The 15,451-nt window shown below is 44.5% G+C and overlaps 1 protein-coding gene across 3 annotated transcripts in view; it reads left to right on the plus strand.

The window, feature by feature from the left end:
• LOC110527542 (activin receptor type-2A) overlaps positions 1 to 15,451 on the plus strand; it is a 42,164-nt gene that overhangs the window by 15,675 nt on the left and 11,038 nt on the right. For 2 of the 3 annotated variants that reach the window (XM_036983026.1, XM_036983028.1), the window contains exons 2-4: positions 9,423 to 9,630; positions 10,470 to 10,591; positions 11,377 to 11,531. In XM_036983026.1, the coding sequence (XP_036838921.1) occupies positions 9,423 to 9,630; positions 10,470 to 10,591; positions 11,377 to 11,531 (485 nt within the window). The remainder of the gene's footprint in view (positions 1 to 9,422; positions 9,631 to 10,469; positions 10,592 to 11,376; positions 11,532 to 15,451) is intronic. The other variant, XM_036983027.1, reaches the window with a different exon arrangement.

The raw sequence follows: 15,451 nt of genomic DNA on the forward strand, positions 1-15,451 counted from the left end.
AGTTAGGCTACACTCTGAGCAGGAGGCAAATCAGAGTTAGCATTGTTGTGAGCAGCGCTGGTCTCTCTCCATGTACAGTAGTAGTACCACCATGTCTTCTGTAGCGCAACGACTTCTGTATATTGACATTTCCCCCGACATTGTGTCATCTTAACACTTTCAACGACAGCTCCTTCTAACACGGGATCATGAGTTGACAGAGGTTTGCGGTTTAGCTCATTGTAAACCTGTGGTGAGGGATGTTTTTGTTAAGTCTGAATGCCTGGCTCTCGAGTGTTGTTTTGGCTAACCACAAAAAACCAGCTCCGATTATGATGAGGCTTGAAACCATATGGTTCCTCCAGGCTATTTTCGCAAAAGTGTTGTGACTATTCTGTTACATGCTTTGTGGATTACATTCATTCCGGCGGATGACTTTGGTTAAACAGAAGGATGAACTACTTTCATTGAAAACATGTCACGCGTATCTGTTCTGTTCAACAGAGGCTTGTGGTTAGGAATGGTTTGGTTTTAAACAGTGAGCCTGGACTGCAGTCACTCTTGAGTTCTTCCTCTGAACTTCAATCTCTGGATATTAGGTTTATAAACTGTTTGGTTTATTTTCAGGCTGTTTGTTTTATTGCTGCCTGTTTATTCTGTTGAATGTTTATTCATATCCACGCCTGCCCGGAAATCCTCATTGCAGTATTTCGTAAGGAAAAGGCATGACGCCATAAACATCCACCCATCATTTGTTTCATCTTGAGTTGAACCTGAATCCCACAAATCACTTCAACAAATTACTAATTGAGTCATTCTGAAATTCTTTGAGATGTTTCCGAGAAGTTTCTCACTCCCACCCATATATTATCTCTCTGCAGACACATAAATCGTCCTTTTTCAACACTTTTCACGTTGTTCTAGCAAAGCGTTGTTCTGTACCGTGAAGCTGAAAATGTGTCACAAATGGCCCCCCCCTATTCCCTACATAGCGCACTACTTTTGACCAGAGGCCCTGGTTCGAAAATAGCACGCTATGTAGGGAATAGGGTGCCATTTGGGACGCAGTGCTGCTGTGTGCTGTTTGTGTGGGAGGGAATGTGTTAAGGCATATGTGCCCCTTTGTGTGGGCTATGCAATGCACTCACCCTGATTGGTATCTGAAGGACCTGTAACTAGCGATCGAGTCGGGAGATTGATTGAGCATTTCTGTCAGAAGTGTTTTGCTTCCATTCTGTTCAGTAGTCTAGTGTTCCAACTGAGCCTACGGGATGCATGGACATTGTGTGCAATATTGCTTAGTTTGTGCTGTAGAGCTCCATTGGCTAATTTATGTAGAGGGTATTTTCCATCTAAAAAAAGGACCCATGAGCACGATAGAGCATGTCCAATTGGGTGTCAAATGAAAGCTAGTCTATATTTGAGAAGTTGAGGCATTTGTTGATCTTTTTCAAGCGTTTTCGATCCTAAAAATGAGGAGTAAGATAAGGCTTTGATTTCTGGTCAAACGAATGGAATGGGAGTCATAGACGACATCAGTGGTGTAAAGTACTTGAGTTAAAATACTTATGTACTACTTAAGTAGTTTTTTGGGGTATCTGTACTTTACTTTACTTATTTTTTGACAACTTTTACTACTTTCCTGAAGAAAATGGTGTACTTTTTACTCCATACATTTTCCCTGACACCCAAAAGTACTCGTTACATTTTGAACGCTTAGCAGAACAGGGAAATGGTCTAATTCACACACTTATCAAGAGAACATCCCTGGTCATCTCTACTGTCTCTGATCTAGCAGACTCACTAAACTCAAGCTTTGTTTGTGTTGATGTCTGACTATAACCCTGGCTATCCATACATTTTTTTTAAACTAAAAAATGATGCAGGGGTTCAAACTGCAGAACCTTGTTCCTACATTTGAATATAAAAATGTATTTTTTTAAACAAACTATGCTACATTTTATCTCTGGGACCCTCAGGGTGACAAATCAGAGCAAGATTACTGAATGTAAGTACATTATTTACCTTCAGAGGTGTGTGTATCGAACCAGTTGCCGTGATGAGTTTTGTTTTTGTACATTCTCTTCAAACAATAGCATGCTATTATTTTCCCTGTAATAGCTATTGTAAATTGGACACTGCAGTTAGATTAACAAGAATATAAGATTTCTGCCCATATAAGACATGTCCATGTCCCGGAAAGTTGGCTGTTGTTTACAACGTCATTCTAGTCACAATAGCGCATGTTAGCAACAACTGTCCCTGTTTAGAGACACAGATCCTGTAGAGGTTAAAGGCAGTGCAGTCGGAAATGAGATTTTCTTGTGTTTTATATATATTTCCACACTGAGGTTGGAATAATATTATGACATTTTATAAAAGTTCCTTTTAGTGTAAGAGCGTTTAAAAAGACTGCTAAAATTTCAGCCAGTTTTGGTGAGATGGAGTTTTGGCCTTCCATGGTGACATCACCATGTGTTTATTAGGCCAATAAGAAAGAGTTAAAAACATCTCCAAGAACAGCACCCCCCCCCCCCCCCCCTCCACTCAAACCACTCCTACAGTCCTAGCAAAATTCTTGCTTGAGAAATTGCTCTTTGCTGAGATGCTATTTTTTTTATTACCATTTTACTTGTAAACAATCACAGTAAGGTGCCTTCAGAAAGTATTCATAACCCTTGATTTATTCCACATTTTGTTGTTACAGCCTAAATTCAAAATGGATTAAATATAATTTTTTTCTCACCCATCTACACACAATACCCCATAATGACAAATGGAAAACATGTTTTTAGAAATGTTTGCAAATCTATTAAATTAAATACAGAAATATATCATTTACATAAGTATTGACACCCCTGAGTCAATACATGTTTGAATCACCTTTGGCAGCGATTACAGCCGATTACAGCCTTTCTGGGTAAGTCCCTAAGAGCTTTACACACCTGGATTTTACTATATATTTGCACATTGTTATTTTAAAACTTATTCAAGCTCTGTCAAGTTGTTTGTTGATCATTGCTAGACAGCCTTTTTCAAGTCTTGCCAGTCTTGCAGATTTTAAAGCTATTTATATCAAAACTGTATCTAGGTCACTCAGGAACATTCAATGTCTTCTTGGTAAGCATCTCCAGTGTATATTTGCCCTTGTGTTTTAGGTTATTGTCTTGCTGAAAGGTGAATTTGTGTCCCAGTGTCAGTTGGAATGCTCTATTCCATGATTATTTTTTATCCCAAACAAACTCCCTAGTCCTTGCCGATGATAAGCATACCCATAACATGATGCAGCCACCACCATGCTTGAAAATACTGTATGAAGAGTGGTACTCAGTGATGTGTTGTGTTGGATTTGCCCCTAACATAATGCTTTCATAAAGTTAATTCCTTTGCCACATTTTTTGCAGTTTTACTTTAGTGCCTTATTGAAAACACGATGCATGTTTTGGAATATTTTCATTCTGTACAGGCTTCCTTCTTTTCACCCTGTCATTTAGGTTAGTATTGTGGAGTAACTATAAAGTTGTGGATCCAGCCATTAAACTCTTTAACTGTTTTAAAGTCGCCGTTGACCTGATGGTGAAATCCCTGAGCGGTTTCCTTCCTCTCCTGCAACTCCTGCGAAGGAGGCCTGTATTTTTCTAGTGACTGGGTGATACACCATCCAAAGTGTAATAACTTCACCATGATCAAAGGGATATTCAGTGTCTTTTATACTCATCTACCGATTGGTGCCCTCCTTTGTGAGGCATTGGAAAACCTCCCTGATCTTTGTGGTTGAATCTGTGTTTGATATTCACTGCTTGATTGAGGGACCTTAGTCAAGGTTCCTCTACTGCTACTGTTCTCCCTTCCACTGGCATACTGTTATGTTCAGCTCATAACTTTAACATAACTTTTAACATAACTTTTTTCTTCTGTTGTCTGGTGGTCAACGCAAGACTGTGAAAACCGTCTGGACAACCTCCCCACTCTCCCTCTCTCTCTTTCTGCCTCTCTGGTAATTCCGTTACCAGATGTAAATCCACTTACTACCTACCGTAGGTCAATAACCAAAATAAACTGGTGTCATGTCATAGCTGACACCACGTTCTGTCTGCAGACATTTTGTAATCTTAATTCGGAGCAGATTTTTAAGAGTTTTTGGAAAACGTGCATAAATAGAGGGAGATTCTACCATAATTCTATGAACAATCTTTGCATCATTCTTAACAGTACATTTGTTTTTTTGTGACCATTTGTGTATATTGTTAAATGTAGACCTTGTACATAGAGTTGTATGGTTTGTTAAACTTTGAAATCAATGTTTTTTTTTTTGTTTAGCATTCATTTCAAGTGAGAACTCCTGAGTCAAAAGCGTCATTTCGTTACCATGGAATTGCCCAAAGGCTTCCATAAAACAGCATATTCTTGTATACAGGAAGAGAGAACCACCTGCACCTGATTCCCAGCATTGCCTTTCATCCCTGTGAGGAGAGAGTTTGGCCTCCCACCCACACACAGCAGTCCTGGCAGGCTGTGAGTGAGGCAGTGACGTGGTGTTGTTGAGCCCAGGTCTGCCAAGCCGAGCCAGGGTATGAGAGACCAGAGAGGCAGGCTGCCAGGGGATACAAACGGCCCTACAGTGGCCTACAGCCTGGGCACAGAGCGGCACAGCCCACTGCCAGAGCTGTTCTTAGCTCCTGAGTGAGAGAACCAACCAGAGCAAGCTGAAGCGGCAGGAGGACCAGGGTCGGGAGTCTGGTTCCCGAGCATGGGTCTTCTCAGGGTTGTGAGGCGGGAATTAGAGGATTCCCACTGGTAGAATGGTAGCTTAGAGCAGTAGGACAGAGCATTGAGAGCAGTACTCCTTCTCTTACCCTCTGGAACAATTTTGTTTCACCTGCTTAATAGGTGGAAACTGAGGTCTGTTTGTATGGAATCATCTTTTTTTGACCACTTATACAGTGCCTTGCGAAAGTATTCGGCCCCCTTGAACTTTGCGACCTTTTGCCACATTTCAGGCTTCAAACATAAAGATATAAAACTGTATTTTTTTGTGAAGAATCAACAACAAGTGGGACACAATCATGAAGTGGAACGACATTTATTGGATATTTCAAACTTTTTTTTAAAATCAAAAACTGAAAAATTGGGCGTGCAAAATTATTCAGCCCCTTTACTTTCAGTGCAGCAAACTCTCTCCAGAAGTTCAGTGAGGATCTCTGAATGATCCAATGTTGACCTAAATGACTAATGATGATAAATACAATCCACCTGTGTGTAATCAAGTCTCCGTATAAATGCACCTGCACTGTGATAGTCTCAGAGGTCCTTTAAAAGCGCAGAGAGCATCATGAAGAACAAGGAACACACCAGGCAGGTCCGAGATACTGTTGTGAAGAAGTTTAAAGCCGGATTTGGATACAAAAAGATTTCCCAAGCTTTAAACATCCCAAGGAGCACTGTGCAAGCGATAATATTGAAATGGAAGGAGTATCAGACCACTGCAAATCTACCAAGACCTGGCCGTCCCTCTAAACTTTCAGCTCATACAAGGAGAAGACTGATCAGAGATGCAGCCAAGAGGCCCATGATCACTCTGGATGAACTGCAGAGATCTACAGCTGAGGTGGGAGACTGTCCATAGGACAACAATCAGTCGTATATTGCACAAATCTGGCCATTATGGAAGAGTGGCAAGAAGAAAGCCATTTCTTAAAGATATCCATAAAATGTGTCGTTTAAAGTTTGCCACAAGCCACCTGGGAGACACACCAAACATGTGGAAGAAGGTGCTCTGGTCAGATGAAACCAAAATGGAACTTTTTGGCAACAATGCAAAACGTTATGTTTGGCGTAAAAGCAACACAGCTGAACACACCATCCCCACTGTCAAACATGGTGGTGGCAGCATCATGGTTTGGGCCTGCATTTCTTCAGCAGGGACAGGGAAGATGGTTAAAGTTGATGGGAAGATGGATGGAGCCAAATACAGGACCATTCTGGAAGAAAACCTGATGGAGTCTGCAAAAGACCTGAGACTGGGACGGAGATTTGTCTTCCAACAAGACAATGATCCAAAACATAAAGCAAAATCTAAAATGGAATGGTTCAAAAATAAACATATCCAGGTGTTAGAATGGCCAAGTCAAAGTCCAGACCTGAATCCAATCGATAATCTGTGGAAAGAACTGAAAACTGCTGTTCACAAATGCTCTCCATCCAACCTCACTGAGCTCGAGCTGTTTTGCAAGGAGGAATGGGAAAAAATGTCAGTCTCTCGATGTGCAAAACTGATAGAGACATACCCCAAGCGACTTACAGCTGTAATCGCAGCAAAAGGTGGCGCTACAAAGTATTAACTTAAGGGGGCTGAATAATTTTGCACGCCCAATTTTTCAGTTTTTGATTTGTTAAAAAAGTTTGAAATGTCCAATAAATGTTGTTCCACTTCATGATTGTGTCCCACTTGTTGTTGATTCTTCACAAAAAAATACAGTTTTATATCTTTATGTTTGAAGCCTGAAATGTGGCAAAAGGTCGCAAAGTTCAAGGGGGCCGAATACTTTCGCAAGGCACTGTATATCGAATCAACAAATCCCCCATGCATCAGAGGCAAAGCTCCTCCCTTAATGATTATTGCTGGACTTTCAAAGGTGAGGATTGGATTTAAATAGCTCCTTCCTACGAATCGAGGTACCCAAAGTGCTTTTACATAGCAAGGGGGAAACTCACCTTAACCACCGCCATTTTGGTAGAATGTTGCCCTCAGCCTGGATGCTGTTTACGTTGTAGTTTAAAACGACCTACCACTGCAGCATGACTCTGGCCCAAAGCACTTGACTTCTGTAGCCCGTTTTATTTCAGCCTGCCTGATTCAGTCAGTGCCCTGCTGAAAAATACATGACGTAGCTAAAGTTAGACCCCGACCTCAGTTACATGGAAGCTGCTGTGCACATCAATAGCCTGGCTGTTCTATTTCAAAATGCACGTGTTGTTTTCCTGTGTGCGCACGGCATCGGTCTGTGTCTTTTAAGGACACCCAGGCTATAACCAGAGTGCCACATTTAGCCTCCCGTCAGTTAATCAATCAGTCAGATAGTAAAAGCAGCCCTGTTTGACATCTGTACACTACTGTCCAGTGAACTGAACACATGACATGAATGAACACTCGTTGAGGCCATCGCTGCCCTGTTATGAGCTCGGTTAGCCTATGTTTGTACGGTGCATTCGTTAAGTATCCAGACACATTGTCTTATTCCACATTTTGTTACATGACAGCCTTATTCTAACTTTTATTACATTGTTTTTCCCCCCTTCATCAATCTATAGACAAAACACCATAATTACAAAGCAAAAACAGCTTTTTAGAGTAAAAAAAAACAACTGAAATACTCAGTATTTTGTTGAAGCACCTTTTGACAGTGATTACAGCCTTGAATCTTCTTGGATATGACCCTACAAGCTTGGCACACCTGTATTTTGGGGAGTTTCTCCCATTCTCTGTCAGGTTGGATGGGGAGCGTCGCTGCACAGCTATATTCAGGTCTTGCCAGAGATGTTCAATCGGGTGCAAGTCCGAGCTCTGGATGGGCCACTCAAGGACATTCAGAGACTTGTCCTGAAGCCGTTGTCCAGAGAATCTTGTTTCTCATGGTCTGAGAGTCCTTTAGGTACCTTTTGGTAAACTCCAAGCGGGCTGTCATGTGCCTTTTACTGAGGAGTGGCTTCGGTCTGGCCACTCTACCTTAAAGGCCTGATTGTTGGAGTGCTGCAAAGATGGTTGTCCGTCTGGAAGGTTCTCCCATCTCCACAGAGGAGCTCTGGACCTCTGGAGCTCTGTCAGAGTGACCATCGAGTTCTTGGTCACCTCCCTGACCAAGGCTGCTCTTCCCCGATTGCTCAGTTTGGCAAGGCGGCCAGCTCTAGGAAGAGTCTTGGTGTTTCCAAACTTCCATTTAAGAATGATGGAAGACGCTGTGTTCTTGGGGACCTTCAATGCTGCAGAACTTTTTGGGTACCCTTCCCCCAGATCTGTGCCTCGACACAATCCTTTCTCGGAGCTCTACGGACAATTCCTTCGACCTCATGGCTTGGTTTCTTTCTCTGTCAACTGTGGGACTATGCAGCTGTGGGACCTTATAGTGTGTGCCTTTCCAAATAATGTCCAATCAATTGAATATACCACAGGTGGACTCCAATCAAGTTGTAGAAACATCTCAAGGATGGTCAATGGAAACAATTTCGAGACTCATAGCAAAGGTCTGAATACTTATTTAAATAAGGTATTTTTGTATTTAAAAAAAAAAGTACTAACAATTCTAAAAAAACATTTTTTGCTTTGTCATTATGGTGTATTGTGTGTAGATGAACATTTTTGATTTGATCAATTTTAGAATAAGGCTGTAATGTATGTAGAATACAGGCTGTAATGTATGTAGAATACAGGCTGTAACGTAGGTAGAATACAGGCTGTAACGTAGGTAGAATACAGGCTGTAACGTAGGTAGAATACAGGCTGTAACGTAGGTAGAATACAGGCTGTAACGTAGGTAGAATACAGGCTGTAACGTAGGTAAAATACAGGCTGTAACGTAGGTAGAATACAGGCTGTAACGTAGGTAGAATACAGGCTGTAACGTAGGTAGAATACAGGCTGTAACGTGGGTAGAATACAGGCTGTAACGTGGGTAGAAAACAGGCTGTAACGTGGGTAGAATACAGGCTGTAACGTGCGTAGAATACAGGCTGTAACGTGGGTAGAATACAGGCTGTAACGTGGGTAGAATACAGGCTGTAACGTATGTAGAATACAGGCTGTAACGTAGGTAGAATACAGGCTGTAACGTAGGTAGAATACAGGCTGTAACGTAGGTAGAATACAGGCTGTAACGTAGGTAGAATACAGGCTGTAACGTATGTAGAATACAGGCTGTAACGTAGGTAGAATACAGGCTGTAACGTAGGTAGAATACAGGCTGTAACGTAGGTAGAATACAGGCTGTAACGTAGGTAGAATACAGGCCGTAACGTAGGTAGAATACAGGCCGTAACGTAGGTAGAATACAGGCCGTAACGTAGGTAGAATACAGGCCGTAACGTAGGTAGAATACAGGCTGTAACGTATGTAGAATACAGGCTGTAACGTATGTAGAATACAGGCCGTAACGTAGGTAGAATACAGGCTGTAACGTATGTAGAATACAGGCTGTAACGTAGGTAGAATACAGGCTGTAACGTAGGTAGAATACAGGCCGTAACGTAGGTAGAATACAGGCCGTAACGTAGGTAGAATACAGGCCGTAACGTAGGTAGAATACAGGCCGTAACGTAGGTAGAATACAGGCTGTAACGTATGTAGAATACAGGCTGTAACGTATGTAGAATACAGGCTGTAACGTATGTAGAATACAGGCTGTGAATGACTTGTGTTCTGCTGGTGTATCTCTTGCTATGTCCCGTAGGTGCAATCCTGGGTCGCTCGGAGACACAGGAGTGCGTTTACTACAACTCTAGCTGGGAGAAGGAGCGAACCAACCGCAGTGGCATCGAGCCTTGCTACGGAGACAAGGACAAGAGGCTCCACTGCTTCGCCACCTGGAAAAACACCTCGGGAACCATCGAGATCGTCAAGCAGGGCTGCTGGCTGGACGATGTCAACTGCTATGACAGGTTAGGTCGTGTCTTATTCTGAGGCAAGACGGTAGACGTAGGGCTTAGTGGTCCTCTGTAGCTCAGTAAGTAGAGCATGGCACTTGTAATGCCAGGATAGTGGGTTTGATTCCCGGGACCTGCGACATATGAAAATGTAAGCACGAAAAAAGTGTTTGCTAAATGGCATATATTCTTATTAGACTTAGTGGTTAAGTTTAAGGGTTGGTGGTCTGAAGCACTGTACTTCAGTCCTTTCTTGCAGATGGTGACCAACACTTATTAGTTTAGGTCATACTGACCTTTGTATGACGGTTGACTTAGTACATCTTTAAAGGCACTGCGTGGTCAATCAGACTTCTGCATTGGCCGTGCAGAATTTACGGTGATATGGCCACTGCAGAAGTCTGGGCATTCACACTTCTTGCGCTTCACCGATCAGCCCAAAGCTGTTTTGAAGGAAGTGAGTTTGTGTTTATACAGGACCTCCCGCCCTCACCTACCGTCAACCAATCATGTCAATGAGGCACCATACGGAGCCCTCCGCGTTGTTACAGAATTTGAGAGGCGCATGGCGATGCGGTGCGGAGCTCAATTTGGCCTCTGCGTGCCTCTGGAGGCTCCGCGATTGCGTCGGGCCATCCATACGGCGCCTCCGACCACATTTTCGGATCAAGCATAAATGGGCTTTTAGAGTGGTTGTCTGTCCCTTCCTGTAAAGATGTAGTTCGTCCTCCCCAGAGAGAGAAAGAGGGGGATCGGTTCAGTGGAGGGCTGCCAGCGCTCATCTCTCTACCTTTGTGACGGAGGTGTTCGTTTCTTTCTTCTTCTGTCTCTCTCTCTCTCTCTCTCTGCTGCAGTAGCGAATGTGTGGAGACGAAAGAGAGTCCGGACGTCTTCTTTTGCTGCTGCGAAGGCAACATGTGCAACGACAAGTTCCTCTACAGCCCCGACGCGCAGGCTGTCCAAAGTAAGTCGTCATGTAAGTTCACACACAGGAAGCTGATGTAATGTCGCATCCTCCTCTTGTCAGTTTCCCAGCCGAACACAGACGATCAGTCAGTAAGAATAACCCAATAATAACCCAAGAGGCACTGAGGCATATTCCCTCACAAACACTAGAGACACAAGGTGTTCTACTTTACCAGGGCCCAGAGATCTACTGCTTTAATTTGAAACTCTGTGTCCAGGCTGGCCACTGTCCTCTCTATGGGGGCCAGTAGGGACCTGTCTGGGCCCAGTCAGTGTATTGCAACTAGTGGGGTCCGTCGGGGCCACCAAGCCCAGCCCCAGACAACCTCAGTGTCACAGGAAGGGAAACCGCAGCAATAAAGCAATCCAGCCGTGTCTGTGATGGCAGAGAACTGTGATGGCATAGCAGTGGCTGATCACATCAAATACTACGTCTTTGTGATATGACAAGGTGGCGCACTGCACAGTAAGGCTTAGCTATTTGTTTTTTGGGTCACTTGGTTGTTTCAGGGGTTATTTTTGGCTGCTGGCTTACGTTCTCATGAACTGCATGTAACTGTTAATCTCCCTATTTAGAGGATTTTGTTGAAGCGACCCAGATGTGTTGAGCTTTGTTGGGAACTATTTTTAGAGCGTTTCACTACTAGTCTTCTGATACCATTGTGTATGGTGTGATGACAATAGGGGGGAGGAGAACAAAGCACATTTGCATTCCTGTATAAAGGTGTATTCTCTCTCCATCCCCCCCCCCCCCCCCCCCCCCCCCCATTACCGCCTTCTCCCCCCCGTCCACAGCGACCTCCAACCCGTTTACCCAGAAGCCTCAGCTGTTCAACACCCTGCTGTACTCTCTGGTGCCCATTATGGGCATCGCCGCCATCGTCCTCTTCTCCTTCTGGATGTACCGTCATCACAAGCTAGCATACCCGCCCGTCCTGGTGCCAACACAGGTAAGACTGAAGTGTGTGTGTGTGTGTGTGTGTGTGTGTGTGTGTGTGTGTGTGTGTCCGATGATTCGTCATACTTGTCTCGGCTGTACAGAAAAAACACAAGAGGTACCCCTCGCTGCTTGGAATGTTAATCTTGATATAGGAGTGACTCACAAACATTGGCAAGAGAAACGGATGCAAAACAACGGATGGCAGAAGAGAACATTGGAACTTGCTGATCTGAAGCGAACACAAATGTGATTAGCTGGAGAGTGACAGGAAGCCTAGCCCCAACTCAGACCGCGTGCGGCAGTGTGTGTGTGTGTGCGGTCCCTGCAGTGTACGTGGGCACCGCCTGCCACTAATACTGTGAAATGTGTATCTGCTTAGCGCTCCAGCCACTACTGTGGCCCCACACACAGGCACACGATGGACAAACACAAAGCTGTCGTTTGTTCACCCTGGTTAGGCTCACTGAGGATAGGCCTCTGTGGTCATAGGTCGGAGAAGGGTGGCTCTCTCAAGCCTGCTCCTGTACAGCTCTTTGTGAGCTGCCGTTCAATCAACACAAATGTCACCAGAACACTGCCACGGCCTTTCCTCCGCCTGTTGCCCTGTGCAGTGTGTTTGAGAGGGAGCCCGCGATGCCGTGAAATGTTTGGTTACTGCGTCATACAGAACAGTGTGTCCTGACCCCACTCCTCCACCTCCATCCCAGGGCCAGGCAGGCTCCCTGTGTTTGTCATCTATTTCTGGGGTGAGCTGGGACTATTCTGGCCTCGCTAGCCCAGCACTACGTGGCCACGATGCCATGGAGGAGAGAGCACCCTGTGTGCGGTGTTGCCCTGAAAGGGACAGTGAGGGGAAAAGCACAAACAAATAAATAATGCAGTCAGGCTCACTCCCTCTCTCTCTCTCCCCCGTTCCCCTCTCTTCCTCCCTCCTTCCCCTGGAGGCTGGCTCTAACCCTGGGCCCTTAAAGCATCCATGTTTAATCCATAACACATTTCCTTTGAACAGAAGTGCTGATTGCCGTGCCTCGCGAGCAGCTGATCTCTTGACACCCGGACTAAACTCGCCCACTTCGGCTCTTAATCACCGTGTCACGTCTGATTGGTTACAACAAGCGCCCCCCCCCCCCTCCATTTCATTTGCCCTCACGTGTTTTTTTTTTTGCTGTGGCCAGTCGAGCAGCCGTGACACACAGGTGAGGAGAGCCCGGAGAGTGTGCATTAAAGAGCATCCGGTCTATGTGTTACGAATACAACAGTGGAATACAGGAAATGCTAGGAAACTGTTGGCCTATGTCCTAGAGGTTGCCAGAGTGTCTAGCATCAGTGCTGTGCATGCATGCACAGGCCCCAGGGCTAGTTCTGACAGGGATGTCATTTAGGGTTGTCCTGCTTGGGCACTGCAGCCACTCTCCTCACCACCTGTCTTACTCTATTGAACGTGAGCTGAGGCCTCTGCATTATGAATGAGCCTTTTTTTTAAAGGTGGACACTTAACTGTGCTTTGTTGCAGAGTGAGAGTGAGCGAGAAGGGACCGGCAACCTTTCAAGGGACGCCACAATCACGATCGCGTCCAGATGTGGTATCTTAATTTGAGCCAGTATGCTACAGCAGGGAAATAATATAATTATAATAATTATAATTATAATTCATTGACATTTGTGTAGGGGTTGATACATTTCCCGTTAGGGGAAAAAACAAGTTTGAAATTTCGAAGTGGAAATGACAAACTTTTAAACCTCGCAGGAAAGATCTCCTGCAACGGGGTGTTGCAATTAAGATCCTACGTCTGTATGAAAACAGTTTGAGTATAAAAAACAAAGGCTCAGGCAGAAAAGGAGATGGCTTCTCTATCTTTCTTATTTTAGCTTCTAAACTAGCCTGCACTGAGTGTACAAAACATTAGGAACACCTTCCTAATATTGAGTTGCATCTCCTCCTTTTTGCCCTCAGTACAGCCTCAATTTGTCAGGGCATGGATTCTCTACAAGGTGTTGAAAGCGTTCCACAGGGATGCTGGCCCATGTTGACTCCAATGCTTCCCACAGTTGTGTCAAGTTGGCTGGAAGGTCCTTTGGGAGGTGGACCGTTCTTGATACACACGGGAAAGTGTTGAGCGTGGAAGACCCAGCAGTGTTGCAGTTGACACGTCGGTGCGCCTGGCACTTACCACCAAGCCCTGTTCAATGCTTAAAAATCCCCTGATTTAACCGGTCTCCTCCCCTTTCATCTACCACTGATTGAAGTGGATTTAACAGGTGACATCGATATAGGGTCATGGCTTTCACCTGGACTCACTGGTCAGTCTCTGTCATGAAAAAGATGTTTCGTATACTCCGTATATATTCGCTTTCCCACACAAGCACAAACACATGGTCATCACATGCTGCGGCGCCAGGCGACACTGTTCACATATTTGTTATCAGGGCTCTATTTTTCATACAGCCATGAGAGGTCAGGGGGAAGCTGGAATTGATTCAGTAGCTGACTACACACACAGGGCCACATCTTTCACACGCCAGACCCAGGAGGAGAGAGAGGGGCGAGAGAGAAGGAAAGGGGCGGGGGCCCACAGCTTTCACACCACAGGCCCAAGAGGAAAGCGGGAGAGAGAGAGAGTCATCTATCATCCGGGGACGCGACTGTTGCTCCTTTTATCTACCCCCATTTCAACCTCACTGAAAACAATCATGTCTTTTTGCCTCTTTTCTATCCTATTACAAGCACGCCTTTCATATAATGATAGAGGTAAGATACGTTTAATTAAACTCCCAACACTTTTCAATTTCAGTGGGTTTTGGTTGGGAGGGAGCTTGATAACTGGGCCCATTTAATTTCTGACTGCTTCCCGATTCTTGTTTTTATTTCTTTGGGATGTTTTTTTTTATTTTTATTTTTTTATGTAACTTTGAAATGTCCTCTATATGAGTCATCGTTGCCTTTTATGGATTTTTTTTCTTTTTTTTCTATTTTTGCATGAACGTCATGTTATTTTTTTTATCCTTTGTAAATGCAAAATACAATGGAATCAACCGATGACCAATCAAAGTGCATGAATCGGTCAATGTCGAAGATGCATTCTATGAGCATGGATGTCCACTTTGGATGATAATATTTTGCACTTTTTGTCTGTTGCAATGGAACCAAGGGTTGCCACTAAGATGTCTTGTGCCGACATGTACATGAAAGAGGGGTGGGAATCCACTGAATACGGGAAGACTGCCTCTGAAGTGAAACCTTTATTCTCTAAACACTGCAATACTTTTGCCCATGGGCCGTAGGGTTCTGGTCAAAAGTAGTGCACTCTGTAGGGAATACAGTGCCTTTTGGGACGCAGCCCCGTGTCTTGCGCCAGTTACATGGATGAAAGAGGCATTGGACCAATTTTAAATACAAAATATGGCCTTTGATGTGACGCTGGTCAACATTTAGCCAACGTTTCGCAACAAAGGACTATTGTTTAACCCCCAGCAGCACGTGGTGCTTTCAATGTCGTATGTCAATTGCTGTAATTGAAGTAGACGGAGATGAAGGCCTCGTGCGCCAGGTTTGGGTGGGTTTGTGCAGATGATGTCATGTTTTTTTTTACATTTCCTGTGGCACAGTGTGGTGTGCTGACAAAGTGTAACGCACGCCATTCAGCCGCCTAACCACCGGGCGAACGGAGCCTGGGTCAGGCTGGTTTTTTTCTTCACATCTGGGTACTGTATCGCATGATTGTTGTCGTGCCATATAAACGGGGTGGATTTCTATTGAGGGCCTTTTATTAGTGTCCAGGGGCGCCTCTCCACCCAGGGGCGCCTCTCCACCCAGGGCCGTCTCTCTATTAAACACTAAATATGGTTTTCAACCCTGCTTTTACGACTCAGCATTCAAGCGTCTGATTAATTATTGAAACTATGGGGAAATCCAGGCGTAAGCGTGTAGGG

The sequence above is a fragment of the Oncorhynchus mykiss genome, chromosome 7, assembly GCF_013265735.2.
Source record: "Oncorhynchus mykiss isolate Arlee chromosome 7, USDA_OmykA_1.1, whole genome shotgun sequence".
NCBI lineage: Eukaryota > Metazoa > Chordata > Actinopteri > Salmoniformes > Salmonidae > Oncorhynchus > Oncorhynchus mykiss.